General features: G+C 35.8%; 1 protein-coding gene across 1 annotated transcript in view; it reads right to left on the reverse strand.

Moving 5' to 3' along the window:
- The window catches only part of PSME4 (proteasome activator subunit 4), a 61426-nt gene that overhangs the window by 31289 nt on the left and 15552 nt on the right, over nucleotides 1-14585 (reverse strand). The window contains 14 exon segments of the mRNA XM_032184155.1: nucleotides 969-1064; nucleotides 2450-2607; nucleotides 3557-3772; nucleotides 4363-4430; nucleotides 4914-4983; nucleotides 5306-5404; nucleotides 6291-6441; nucleotides 6538-6602; nucleotides 8105-8194; nucleotides 8722-8908; nucleotides 10522-10787; nucleotides 11686-11778; nucleotides 12266-12388; nucleotides 13244-13318. Of these exon segments, the coding sequence (XP_032040046.1) occupies nucleotides 969-1064; nucleotides 2450-2607; nucleotides 3557-3772; nucleotides 4363-4430; nucleotides 4914-4983; nucleotides 5306-5404; nucleotides 6291-6441; nucleotides 6538-6602; nucleotides 8105-8194; nucleotides 8722-8908; nucleotides 10522-10787; nucleotides 11686-11778; nucleotides 12266-12388; nucleotides 13244-13318 (1757 nt within the window).

The raw sequence follows: 14585 nt of genomic DNA on the forward strand, positions 1-14585 counted from the left end.
AGTGGTAGCCAGTGGTAATGGTTAAGCTCTCCAGCTTAACCAACACTCTAAAAGTACACACAGAAGATATCTCTCACCCTGCACAAAGAGCTCACAGCACCTGAACTAATGCATTTGAGACTGAATCAATGCTCCTTGGTACTTCTAGTATCCAGAACGTGGTGGTGGGGGAGAGAAATACAATCAGAAACAAATTACCAGTCACCAAATACAGACTTTAACACAAGCCAAACCCTCTGTATTTCAAATGATGATACATAGAAATAGATACAGAAATACTTAAACTCGCAGTTGCCTCTAACAATATTTCATTACGCTTTCTCAAACAAGTTAACACTTAAGCAGCAATCTATTAAATAAGACTGTTTTAAAGCCAAACTACTGTGATGCAACAGAAAGTTCTCGTTACTTCCAAAATGCAAATTCACCTGAGCATTTTTGCTAGAGCTCTACTGTATACTCGCACCAGTAGCCAAGTTCTTTTCTGACACTATTCACATGGTATGAACATTCAAACAGGATTTACTTCCTGTTATAAACTAAGAACACAGCTGGAAAGAAGTTTAGTTCAGAATGTTTATGTATTTGTTCAGGGTGATAAAAACATGATTAAGATGACAGCATATTACAATTTGACGGCTTCCTTTGAAGGAGAGAAACCCACAAGCAAATCCCTAACTTCCATTTACTTCATGTAAAATAGCATCAGCAACACAATGCTGTCACATACTTTAAAACTTTTGCACAAAAAAAACCCTAAAACTTATTTCACGTTTTAAGTACTCCAGTTTCTGTAAGCCACACTTCAAATTTCTGCATCTTTATACTAGTAAAGGAAGTTATTCCTTAAAAAAAAGTTACAGGAAACTGTTGGGTGATAATAGCAATAGAAAACAGAGGAGAAAGAAAAGGTATTAAGTAATTTAATAGATAAAGATATTTGTGATATATAAATTAATTTTACTTACAGATGAGCTACCCTTTCTCCTTTTAGAGGAGGCAGAACATTCCCAGAACCAATCAAGCAGTTATGCACTATGGCAAGACACTGTTGCACATCATCTCTTAAACAAAGAAGAAAACATGATTACTTCAACTGTTACCTTAAATGCTTGAAAATATACAAATGATAAACCATATTTTTAAAAAAATACATATATATAAAAGCTGATTTTTTCTTTAGCTGTATCAAACACAAGAGGGTGAACTACAGAAAGCAAACTGTGCTTTTTTGCGATCTAATTTAATCACTGAGCTCTAACACTCAACTTTGTTTTCTAAAAATCTTGTTTTGGAGATCTTAAATTCTGCAACAGTAAAGGAAACTTCAGCATAAACAGATACACCAATTCCAAAACAGTCAGCTTTACCCCAAATACTACAAATTAACGGTTTTATATACAAGGTGTCACAGAGAAAAGGAAGAAAGCAAAAGAAAAACACACAAATAAACTAAAGACCTGAATAGGAAACAGAGCCTTTCTTTTAGTTGAAGCACATATTGTGATTGCAGTTTGGTGACATTAATTTATCGAGCATTGCCTTTTTCAGATATAAAGCAGTGTGAGGCCTTGGTAGGACAAAAATATTTACTAGTTCGATACAACCTGCTTCATGCAGGGCAGCACTTCACAGCACGACATAGGATGTCGTATCAAACATCCAATGATGTATACTATTAAACTCTTACCCTTGAAACAAGAAAAAAAATCTTGATATTTACTGCTTGTAACCGGCTTTAACTAATTGATAATTGTAAAAGCTTCAGCACATACTACACTAATGATTATCTTGTGCTTACAAAATTGTCCTATGAAGCCATGGTTTCATGTTAATGAAGTTTAACAAGATTGGTTAAAGGTATTCTTGCCTCCTTTCCCCTTTGTTCATGCCACTGACTCTGTGTTACCTCCTCGATTAGTACACTACCACTTTTTTGCAGGGACACATTGTCCCTGCAAATCCTTTAACTTGTAGTAGGGAAGCAAGTAGCTTGGTTGTACCAAAGATAGAGTCTAGAGGAAGATTCTTTTCTTGCTGACTAAAATTAAAGATTTAAATTAAAGTTCAATTTAAACAGTTTAATTTTAAAATTAAAAATAAACAAACTAAAATTAAACCTGTGGTATGCATTAAAAGAACTTCCTGAACAGAAGAGTTTTTATACCAACATAAAGTATCCTCAGAATTTTTTATAGGAGTATTCCTGTTCTAAGAGTATTTCTGTTCAAAATAATCCAGTATCCATTTTATGAAATGCAGTTCCAACCTAAATGCTCTTTGAAAAATAAAAATCTTGGAAAGATACTTGAAATAGTCCCAGAAGACAGTGTAACATTATGCTGTTATGCTCCTTAACCTTTGTACCACCACCACAACTGGCAATAACTAGGCGAAATAGACATGAGTGGATAAATGCACCTTCTTCATTTGACATATTATCACTAACCTGGACATTTCTAGTTTTCCAGTTGCATAGTGTTCTAGTCTGGTGAGCTCAGGCTGTAGAAAAGTATCCAGCAAATAAAAAGCAAAGTTTATTTCCTCATCTGAAGGTACATGCCACTGGATCTCCAAATTCCACAGGTCACCTGGTTTACCCCAGTCCTATATTAAATAAAGACATTTCCTATTAACCAAATTTTAAAGCATTTTTTAAATTTTTTATTTTATTTTATTTTAAGTGTTTACTATTAATGAAAAACAAGAACTAGCTACTGCTGTAAAGCAGTTATCAGGACAATTCTGAAGAAAAAAACAAAACAATAAAACTGAATAGAACTTCCAAATCTAGTACATTGTCTGCATATACCTGGAACATAACACATACCTGAAAGGACTAAAAGGCAAAGGACTGTACTGGTCTAACTGAAACACAACTTTGTTATTCCTTTGGCTGGATATAAATCCAGAAAAATTCTTGTAAATTCCTGGAAAGTACCGTTATCTCCTTTTTTGCAACTATTTTGCAAAGATGTACTCACTTTTGCATGTACCCAGCATTACTTGTTATATCTGATGATCACATTTATACAAAAAGAACTAAGGAAAGGCTAAAGCTCTCATCCACAGAAGCAGATGAAAGATTAAGTTTGTCCCAGTGCAATAATGATTCCTGTGATTGGATACTTATGTTTGGAGATAAACAGGAGAATTCTGCTGTTCACTTAAACTTAACAGTTTACACCACTGCACTTCATTGACTAGGGTCTCAACCTAATGCATCATATATTACAAATTATGAAATATGAACAGACACTCTTGCTTTGTATTACCTTATCATAACCATGCAGTCATTGTAAAACGCACACCATTAAACTAACACATCATGCTACGTAACTACTCGAAACAGTCAGTATTCATTTTTTGCTATCAATATAATTAAGTAAATGGATATTTGCTATACATTTAAAAGCTTAAAGCATCTTTCAATTACACTTTCCGTTGCTGCTACCTATGTTCAGAAACCTCAGAATGAAAACAAGTAATATTGTGTATGATTGTTTTTTAAAAAGAAAGTCAAATCCTCTAATCCTAAGTAAATGAAAATCCTTGCCTTGATAGGAAAGTATTCAGAAAGAGGCTTGTCAAAGCCACCTGGCACACTGCAGTACTCTGTGGGGTAGATAAGTGTAGCAGAACGAAGAAGATGATGCAGTAGGTTACAAGACAGAATGTAACCCTGCTTACAGGTTAAATGTAGGGTTCGCTGCAGAATCTTCCCAAGCTGCTCCCTGTATGGTAGCAACTTCTTTCCATCCACTCGAGTGATCTAATAGGAAACATAAACATTTAAGGTAAACAGAATGGATTTTATTCTAGAGGACTAAAGAGAGGATTATACTGTGCAAGTGATCCTGTACCAGCTTTCATTCTGTAAATCACACCAAATTCATATCAGAGTTTACACATGAACTACCACTTCTACCACTATTGAATAGTGTAACACATAGGAACTGATATACTTCCCCTCTTGATCTCATTCAAGATTTTCTAGCGTTACTTGCACACAGTGAGATACATTTCAAAAAGGTTATCTTTACCAGAAGATATTTTCCCTGTATTGATCCCTCTTCGTTCTCTCCACCTCAACAACTCATTGCAATAAATGCTTTAATTTTATTCCACATACAGACCATATGTTTATGTTCTTGAAGCAACATCCACTTATGCCCCATTTAAAGTTAGAGAAGAAAAAAAGTTATGCAACATAATTCATGCAACAATTAGTTTAACAATTGTTTAAATTTTAACAATTAACAGATAGTTTAACAACAATTAGAATTTATTAATTTCTTCTTTCAGGATCACTAAATAAGATTTAATGACATACATGTATGAGGAGAATATTCTTTGCAATACCTCTGACAAAAGCTGAAGATTCCAAAGTAGCTCCTTATCTAATTCTTCATCACGTAATACATCATCATCTAGAGGAACAAGCGATAAGCATTGCTGTAACTATAGTGCAGTGAAGTTTTCCAAACAAACTACATTATAAACCAGATACTTGCATCCAAGAAGTTTACTCCAACCCTTCTATTACAAAATTCCAACTCATTTCACCCGCAACCAAGTGAAATTTATTATAGTTAAACTAAAAACATGAATACTTTGAGTAATTCAGGAATGTCTGGAAACACTCGGAACTGGCACATTTTTTTTTTTTTTTTAAAAGAACCGTGTTCTCGTAGCTTGAGAAATTTCTGCCTTGAAATTACACATAAATAGTTGTTGCATTTATAATTTTTCCTAAGAAATAATGAACAGAAATAATCTCCTATTAATATTATTCATAAATTCATCTTAATAAGATGAATTTATCAGGAAACATGGAAAATTTCAGTATTACTTCCATGCTTAATGAAAGCTAAGTCAAAACAAAGCAAATATGAAAAATCTTATAAACTTACTGACTGTAAGGTGAGTTATGACACTGCAGCAGTGCGGTACAAACAGCTTCAAGGATTCCTCAGGGCGACACTGGAAACAGCATCATAAACAACCAGTTTAAAAAAAAAAGATGCAAGAATGAAATTCAGGGTACAAACTGAAAAAAAAATCTTCTAATAAATCATCTTCAATATTAAATTTAACATAAATGAAATTAAGAAAACTACTTTGTCAATTAACCTCTTGAAACATTTCCTATATGCAACTACCCATTTTTATGGTATTAGGAACCACCTGTATTTCTAAGACAAAGATTTTATTTGAGTAGAGGCATGAGCTTTTTGGCTTTGATTTGTCTCATTTGTTTTGTTTTTTAAATTAAAAATCAAGTGAAAATGGAGCATTCTCTCACTTTTACTGCAGCTCGACACATATCAGCAACCATACGACCAGCAACTCTTGTCTCAAATATATTTGAAATGGCGAAGTTGAAAACCTTCTCCAAGGCAACCTAAAATGAATAAAAAAGATGGAGAATAAAAAAAAAGGAGAATGCTTATATTCTTTCCCCCAGGCCCTCCATAAGTTTAGAAGTGCACACACAGAGTGCTTTAACAGATAATATAGCGGGACATCCAGCCTTCAGCTGGAGAGGCAAACTACTTCTAAAATGTTCACTTTGGGGAAAAAAGGTCAGATACATTGCATTGACTGATAAAAGCTTGGGAACGCTTCTGAGAAACTACAGAGAAAAACAGTTTTCCCTGAACAAGTCACAAACTGATTAAAGGAAAACTTTACTATTTCACATGTGAAAGCAAAGTAAAGCCAAAACATTCCTTAGTTAACAAATAAATAGGGAATTAGCTATTTAAGTAGTCAGCATATTTTAAGGAGGCTCATTACCATCTTGCAAGGCAAGTTGAATTATACACGGTGAAGTTTGTTCATTATTATAATAGTTACAGGCAATCGGGAAAAAAACACAAGTCTTTAATGACAACAAAAAATTAACTTACAACGTGTTAATGAGAAGATTGCAACCAAAATTGTACTCAAGTGTCCAATGCAAATGTCAAAATGTACAAAGCAACATATCCAAATACATACTAAATGTAGTATAGATCTAAATGGAATAGTGTTAACCCAACCTACAAGGAATGTATCCATCCATGTAAAAACATGGATTCCTCTCCATCAAGTACTTCAGAGCTCTGCATTAATGCATATGAAACCATAAATTTACATGAAGCCCTAAACATTCCTCCCAGCTCCTTCCTTGCTAAAGCATGGAAGTTCACAACAGGACAATGCAGGAAGGAAGAACCAGAACGTACCAGCAATTCACAACAAACTTAAGCCTTAAAGTTGGATGAAAAGCCCCATGTTTTACATACCTTAAATATATCTTTTGAACACTGAGTAAGGATTGTACTGAAAGTAGAAGAAAGACCTAATTCAACTAAACTCTCTAGATGAGTCATCTTCTCAGTTTCAGTCTCCTCTCTGGTTTGTTCTAGCGTGCTGCTCTCTATAAGTCCAAAACATCTACAAAAATACATGAAGTACAATTTTAGCAATTAGAACTAGGAAGTTGTATTAAAGTTTTCATGCCAAGCTTTCACCTTTCCTTAGCTTACTTACCTATCCATAAACTGTAGTACAAAATCCTCAAATTCAGCAGTTGCAGAGCACAATTCTCTTTCTACCTACAATTTTCCAATGCAAAAGAAGCACAGAAGGTTAGCTCTTCTTAGAGACACATAGTATCAAGTGTATTTCCTATACTAATTACTTCAAGAACACTTACAAATTTTAGTTGATATAGACCACACTACATTTCCCACCAAACAGAATTTGCATAGTCTCAAGTACGTCACATGAAACAATTACTGTGTTTTCTTTACACTGTGCTATCAAACTTCCTGGCCTTGATCTTTAGCCAAATAACCTCTCAGGATGAAACCAGGGTCTGTCTCCATAGATACAACCTTTAGCCTTACTACTGATCTTCCTCTCCAGCAGGATGCCAGTGTGCCAGCTGTGGTGGCAGACTTGGCTCTGCCAACATATTTACATTACTCATTCATCATACAAACTCTTCTGCTAGTGTAAGTGCTGCAGCCCCAAGTCAAGAAAATCAACTTAATTCCAGTAGGTTTGTGAAAAATCAAAACAGGCACCTATTAGCTGTTCTGTGAACTACAAGCATCTCCTAGCAGTGGACAAGATATTCTGCATGGCAGTTCCAACTACCATGGAGCACTGGTGCTGCCCCATTTATAGCGTGCCAGATATAGTTTCACCATCTGCGTTTGAACTGCTAGATCAAAAGCAGAAAAACACTTGTCTAATGATGTTGTTATTTCTTAATCAGAAAAGATTAAGAAGCATCTGAAGGGAGAGCAACAACATCATACTCGGAAAAGAGAAGCATGACTGCAGGAACATTTTAAAGAGGTGCAGGTATTTTGAAATTGTTTCCCAAACTAGGAAAACAGCCCTTAGAAGTTCAAGAGTGTGCTAGCTTTCTGAAAAACAAATACAAACAGAAGGGACATCCCATTATTTTTTACACTTATATTTTCAACAACAAATTCCTCCCAGTCTCCTAGACAACCAATTAGTTACCTTTTAACCTACCCTAAGTTGGACTAGTTTTGAATTGGAAATGATGTACATCTTATAACAATTCTGTAGTCACCTGTCTTCCCTCCCTCACTTAATGGAGGAAGTTTTATAGTGATAAGAATCCTCAAAAACATAACATTAACAAAGATGCTATTCTATTAGTCTCAGAAAAATTTAGTTGGCAAGTGACTTCTGGAGACCATCCTGTCCAACGTCCTTCTCAAAACAGGGTGAGCTCTGAGTCATTTTATACTGCACATAGCCTTCCACAGCTGAGTTTTGACATAAAAATATTAAACTGTTTGAATTTAACACATCTCTACAACAATCTGTCACTAACAAGCAGTGCTAAGAATGTGTCCCAACTCATATGCCGATGTCAGCTTTATGTCACTGACCAGAAGCAAACGTTATCCATACGCTTTAGTATTTTTGTGAAGGTACGTTAAACAAAACTGCAATACATGCAAAAAGATTGTAGCAAACACATCACAGTTCTGAAGATAAAAATTACATTGCTAGAAAATAAGATGAAATCTGTAGGTTATGGTTTTGTTTTATAACTACGCAGTGCTCTTACCTCTGTGAGATCATCCCTTTCTTGCAACACAGATGAACAATCTACTAAAGGCACCAAAGTAGAAAATGTTGCAATAAACTGGAATGTGATCTGTTGAGAGTTGCAAACAGCTCTTTAATAAATGCTACTGCATTCTACACGTTAAAAAACTTTCCCAATTAAAATACGGCAGCTAAAGCAAATCATTAAAAAAATCCGCCCCAAAACTTCAATAATTATTTCTGATTTCAGATAAAAAGCTGGATGAAGTTGGAACTATACAAAAAACTATTTTCTGTAATAAAAATAAGTGCAAAGCAACACTTATTTTGTGCTGAATTTTGAAGTTAAAAAAGACTTATGTTTAAATTGCTTGAACACTCAATGAAAATTCATTCCTGAAGGTGTGGGTTTCTGGGACCTAATTTAGCAAAAACCTACCAATAAATAACAAGTAATTCTATTTCTTTTTAGAGGCAAGGAATATTTGCTACAGGTTTTAGAATACCTAATTAATTAAAAAAACAAACAAACAAAAAAAAAAAACAACATGAGGTTTTACTTGCTTTCTTGAGAGCCTTCAGAGCAAACCAATTAGCTAACTATATTCTAAGAGGAGGTAAGATCTGTACACTCACCATGCATTTGCTGAAGTCATTTGGATCCACCCCAGGCAACGCTCTCATCAGCAGAGGTAGCATGTGTGTTGGCCCTTCAGGAAACCACTTCCCCCCAGATACAAGACTACGAGCTACTCCAATTACACAGCTTAAAGTAGCGGTGAGCTGATGAGGTTCTGTCAATGTTTCAAGTGCAGGATACGTTCTACAAGGTTCAAGAACAATCATATTAGGACCAACACTGTTTATGAAGCTTTCAAAGAAAAGTGAATATATTATTTTCTACAGTAAGGGTACAAAATTTCTGCAAGGAAAAAAAAGGCTTATCAATGGTTCAGAACTGTTTTTGGCAATCTTTTCTCCAATGAACTTAACATTGCTTTATTAGAAAGTGCTGCTTCCACAAATTCAGGATCAAGTCATTTGTTAGCAGTTGTGGCATGGAAATGAGTAACTCCATGGACTTTTAGATTCAAAGCTGTGACTTGCTTCTTGTTTCAGCTTTTATGGACGAACTTATGGTGGATTAGCAACAAAAGGGCATTTCTTACTATAGAACTTTTATCATTACATTATTAGCAGCACCTGCATGAACTGATGCAAGCTATGTATATACAAGTGTAAAGTTCTTGTGACAAGTATGAAAACTTGTCTCAACTGCCTTTGAACAGTGGAGAGATACATTGCTTTATGTTACAAAGGCCATTTTTTAATTTTAAAACCTCTTAAGTTACTGGCATTTCTAAACCTGTTTTTTATACTACGTACTTTTCTGAAAACTGTGTAACATTTCCTAGAGTTCCTAGGGTTCAAACAAGAGTCAGTGCTACCCCTGCCCTACATCCAAGCACAAAGGACTGACATCTCCTCAACAAAATGATTTTTGAATTGTAGCCAAGGCAAACATACCAGTGATAGCTTTATCTACTGAGCAGAAGTTCAGTCTGCTCTCAAAACAGACACAGTAGTCATACCTAATACTGACGTCTGCTGCTGTCCTTGTCAGAAATGTTATGCTTGAATATTTTCATGCAAGAGCAGATTTATCAAGATTCTATAAACAGCTGAGTCAGTAAGGTATGGAACCCAGGAAGGGCTTTTCTCAAGACAAATTAATTTATCCACTGGTTTTACAAACACAAGTTGTAAAGGACTGCTCTGGAAGGGGAACATGGACAGGGACTAGGAAGAAAGCTGTCTGGGGGCAGCACTGAGGGAAAGCACTGGGGGCAGGAAGGAATTAGTTTTTTGGAATTTCAGGCACCAAGGCATTAGCAATAGTATAAACCAAGTATTTTATATGGACACATACTGCAGCGATTTGCTTATGAAGTCAAAAGCAACAACATTAATTTTAAACAATCTGTAATATGCGTACTCTGACACAGAACAGAAGTGCAGAGCACACTCACTACACAGACATGCAATACCACCATTTGTATTTGGCCCAAACAGAAAGCAGATGAGAAGGCACAACGTGGCTCATGAATAAACAGTACAAAGTTGCTTTTTAAACCAATCCATCCCTTATCAAAATGACAAAACGATAACCAAAATGCAAACAACCTGAGGTCTACCCTATATTGCACAAGTTATTGACAGCTCCCAGAACTATACGATTAGCCAGGTGTTTTAAAAATAAACAAACAAAACCAGAAAACATAGTCCTCCCACACTCCCTCAGGTGATTGCCCAGTATTACATATTAGTCTTACTTTAGCAATTCCCCTCGCTGCAAGTATTCATTTGCAGCAAGAAAATTGCTTGTCATCTGAGTACTTTGAGTATTTGTTGTTAGGAAGGGAGCGGGGAACTTACTTCTCAAGTACAGGTGGAATTACTAACTCAGGACGCATCAGTGCAAGGTTCTGCAGAGCTTGAGCAGCCTCCAGACTTCCAGTTTTACTAAACATAGCTAGAAGAACAGGTTGAATAATGCATTCTACAAAGTCTGTAACATCCTGATCAGTAAGTTTATGACTATCAGGCACAGGAGTTAACCAGGTTGTTTTCTTGTAGCGCTCACGGTGCAGCCTTCTGACAACACCACTGGGTAACCTTTGAAGTAGTTTCATCAGTTTGTTCTGTTGAATATACGAGAAATGTTATTCAGTTATTTGGCAGTAGCAGAACCCAAGCTGCTAACTGTTCAACACACAATTAATAACAAATTGGTATTTTGAAGCTACCCAGCTACAATACATGAAAACTCACAAGCACTCTAAAATACAAGGTTCATAAAGTCATTAAACTTCAGTTCACAAAATGTTAAAAATTATGCTGTGAACACTATGCCTCGCATTAAAAAAAGTTATGAGAAACATGTTTAAAGTACACAGTCAAGAATCACGATTATTTACCAGTAATTAAGGCATCTGAGAGCATTCTCTGCTCATTCAGATGTAAGCAAATATCCTACTCTAGAACCAGACAGCTCCTTTGACATTGCTTAGACAAGTCCAGTCATTTAAATCTATATTTTCTACCAGCTATCACACGAATATTCTTACATTCTCTAGCAGAAGACTACACCAGCAAAAGGCAGGCTTCATCAGACTAGATATGCAATAAAAATCCTTTTGGTTTTGGTTAATCAAAACCAGATTTTAGTAGCTTGGAAATCACAGATCAAGAATATGAAAGGGTATTCAGTTCTACCTACATTACGCAAGTAAGACTGAAGCTGTATTATATTCACTTTTCTTAGTGATATGTGAATTAGATGTCTAGTTTTGCATTTCTAAACTGCACTTAGAGTTTAGATGAGTTGAAGATATTCCCATTAGCTGTGGTCCTGATATCAGAATAGAAGTAAACTGCATCACAGTATGATGACAACTTGAACATTAAAGCCTCAAAATACTATGCAACCAACATACAAACTGGCTATTAGAGCACATAATGCCTCTATCAACACATCTCATTTGACAATTTTGCTGACGTTAAAGGCAAAGTTACTGTCTTGACATGCAAAAAACTCACCAGCCAGCGCCCATTATTTGAAGGATGGTAAAAAGAAGCAATGCTATTGAACAATCCGGACAAATGCTTCTGCACTAATTTACTTGGTCCACCCTGTGCAAAATAAAACACATGACTTTATTACACAGACCAAGATGAAATGAAAATATAACACACAGTAGTACAAGGCACAAGTGACTACTCACTCACCACAACCATATTTCAAAGCATCAAAATCACGTGTGCAACACCCACCCCCAACTCAGCACTAGGTAAGCAAGATCCATCCAATCTGATGAGGTTCACTCTAAAAAGGGGTGATTCAGTTGGTAGGTGGGTCTTAACGGTGTGAGTCTGCAGTGATATTTGTAGCTGACTCTTCATTTCCAAAATGGCACAGACAGCAGCTGTGAGATAAACCTTTCCTCCTCATTCCAAAACCAACAGTGAAATAAGTTCTAAAACAAACCTTGGGCAAAAGGTAGCCTAAAAACACACTTCTGCAGTGAACTAAACATAACACACATCCGTTTTACATGCATACTTGCTCAGAGGTTTGCATTAATAGTTTTTGTTATACTTTACGAAAAAAGTTACTAACCATCATGGCCGTGATCCACATTACTGCGTGTCCTACATCATAAGCATTTGTTAGGAATCTTGGAACAACAACTTGATTACTTCCCACTGGAAGATTTAAACTCCTCAAAATTCTGGTAAAAATCTGTAAATAAGAATTTTTAAAATTGCTTACTATAAACCCACCATAAAATAGTAACAGCTTAGAATGTTCCTATAGCAAATTGCTCCTGCAGAACTTGGTCCTATTTACCTGCTTAGAACAAATATTTTCTGGGCAGAGAACTACACATATTAGGAGCAGACAATTTCAACTCTCAGGACTGAGACTAGGACAGGACATTTTTACAGAAAGACATATTTTAATTCTTTGACTTTAGAAAAACTCAAAGTCTAATATTCAAATTCGTAGCATTAGAGAACTAAAATTATACATTCACAGCCTGAAACAATTTCAAACAATTCATACTCTCTCCTTCTCACATTGCTGAAGAAAAGGCACATGCAGGACAAAAGAAAAGGTTGAAGAAAATCTGTTTTCCATCCATTTCTCCCTTACATGTTAGACAAAATAAAGAAAGCATCTTTTTTCATTTTGTGTTTTCCATACCCCTCACAATACAACTGCTACGAACATCTTTAAAAATCCATAAGCTGAAAGATTCAAAGGTTATATACGTAGCATTTATCAAAAGAATATCCTTAAGGCTTATTTCCACAAAATCATGGTATTAATTATACATTCAGAGAGAACTTGTATAGTAAGGTACTTTGTTTCTTCAGTCTGGTTTTAAGTGAAGCACTAACAGTATCAACTTCCAATACTTTCTGTTACAAAAGGACAGTTGAAATTCTTGAAGTTCACATTAGGTCTTAAGATGAACATACCTCATTGGAAAAGCTGCAGTACAAGACCCATCCAGAGAATATGTATTATCCTTTGCATAGTAAGACTTATCTCAAAGTAAACAAAATAATTTAATAAAATTAAAAACATTACCTTTGGTACATATGGATCCCAGTCAATGTACCCTATGTTGTCAGTGGCCAAGCGAGCAAAAAGATTTACTAGATGCTGAAACCACAGGTAAAAGAAGGAAACATTCATTAGAATATATTACTACAAAAGATGCACAAATCCCTTCAACTTGCCTTACAGACACAAGATAAAAGCAACCCATGGCAGTACAACATTTGTAAAGGGAGATTTCAGTCTATCAGGAGTCACTAAAACCACGTTTCATAATGTATTTGCAGGCAATTCCTACTTTCAGGAGTCCAACTCATTTTTTAAGCCCTTACAAAGCAGGGAAAAAAGAGGTAACTGAGATGTACCTTTCCTAAATGTTACATTTTTAAAAATAATCTACCTTTTTGTTTGACACAAGGAAATACCCACTGAAAAATACCCTTCCCATGTACAAAGGCAACTGATTCTGTGGCTTCCCTTTAAACAGCAAATCCAACTCCTGCCAAAGCAAGCTGAGAAAAAGCTTGCAGCAGACAGAGGCTTAAAGTGGATTGCACAGTCAGAACACATGTCTAATTATCTACATCCAAGCCTGATGAAATGAGCAAGCTTGCCCTGAAAAGGTGGACAAGACAGGAAAGGAAACGAAGTAACAGCTCTGGGGAAAAAATAAAATTTTGTGCCTTCTGAGCAAACTGTCAGAAGTCAGTGGAAGAGGGGAAGAATATCACAGACAACTGCTTACTTACGAGAAGAGTGTTGATGGTTCTAAGAAGACCAGTTGGCAGAAACAAGCTAAATGACACTACTAAAAGTACAGGCTGTCATCTTACTGTCAGAAAGAGTAGACAGAATTGTACTTTTTTTGGATAGCTATCAGGAAGACACGAAAGTGTATACAGACAGCATAAAATAAAAGTAAAACTTTGGCAATCATCCTTGTCCAAATCTGGAAAATTGCCAATTGTTTCAACAAAGACTGCCTTTCTCCATCTATGATGAAACACAACTCCAGCTAGGTAGACTTCTGCACCAGCCTTTTCACACAAAAATTGCCAGAAACAGAATGGGCTACAAAGGCCACATTCAATGCTATTTTGGAAATTAGTTTTCTCCAAACACACACAAGTCCTCCTGGAGTATGCAGGCAGAGATTAGTCAAAAGAGACAGATGGTCAATGAGCTTATGTTCACACCGAGCATGGAAAAAAAAAAAAAAAAAAAAAGCTGGTAATTTGCCAAGTTTCACTGCAGGAAAGTCAAGGCACAGGTTAGCTGACACCAACAGCACCTAAGCTGCTGGTTGTGTCATCTCAACGAGATTTTCTCTCATTTCCAAAGTTTTTATATGGTCATGAGATGCACACAGTAA

Source organism: Aythya fuligula, chromosome 3 (genome assembly GCF_009819795.1).
Source record: "Aythya fuligula isolate bAytFul2 chromosome 3, bAytFul2.pri, whole genome shotgun sequence".
Taxonomy (NCBI): Eukaryota; Metazoa; Chordata; class Aves; order Anseriformes; family Anatidae; genus Aythya; species Aythya fuligula.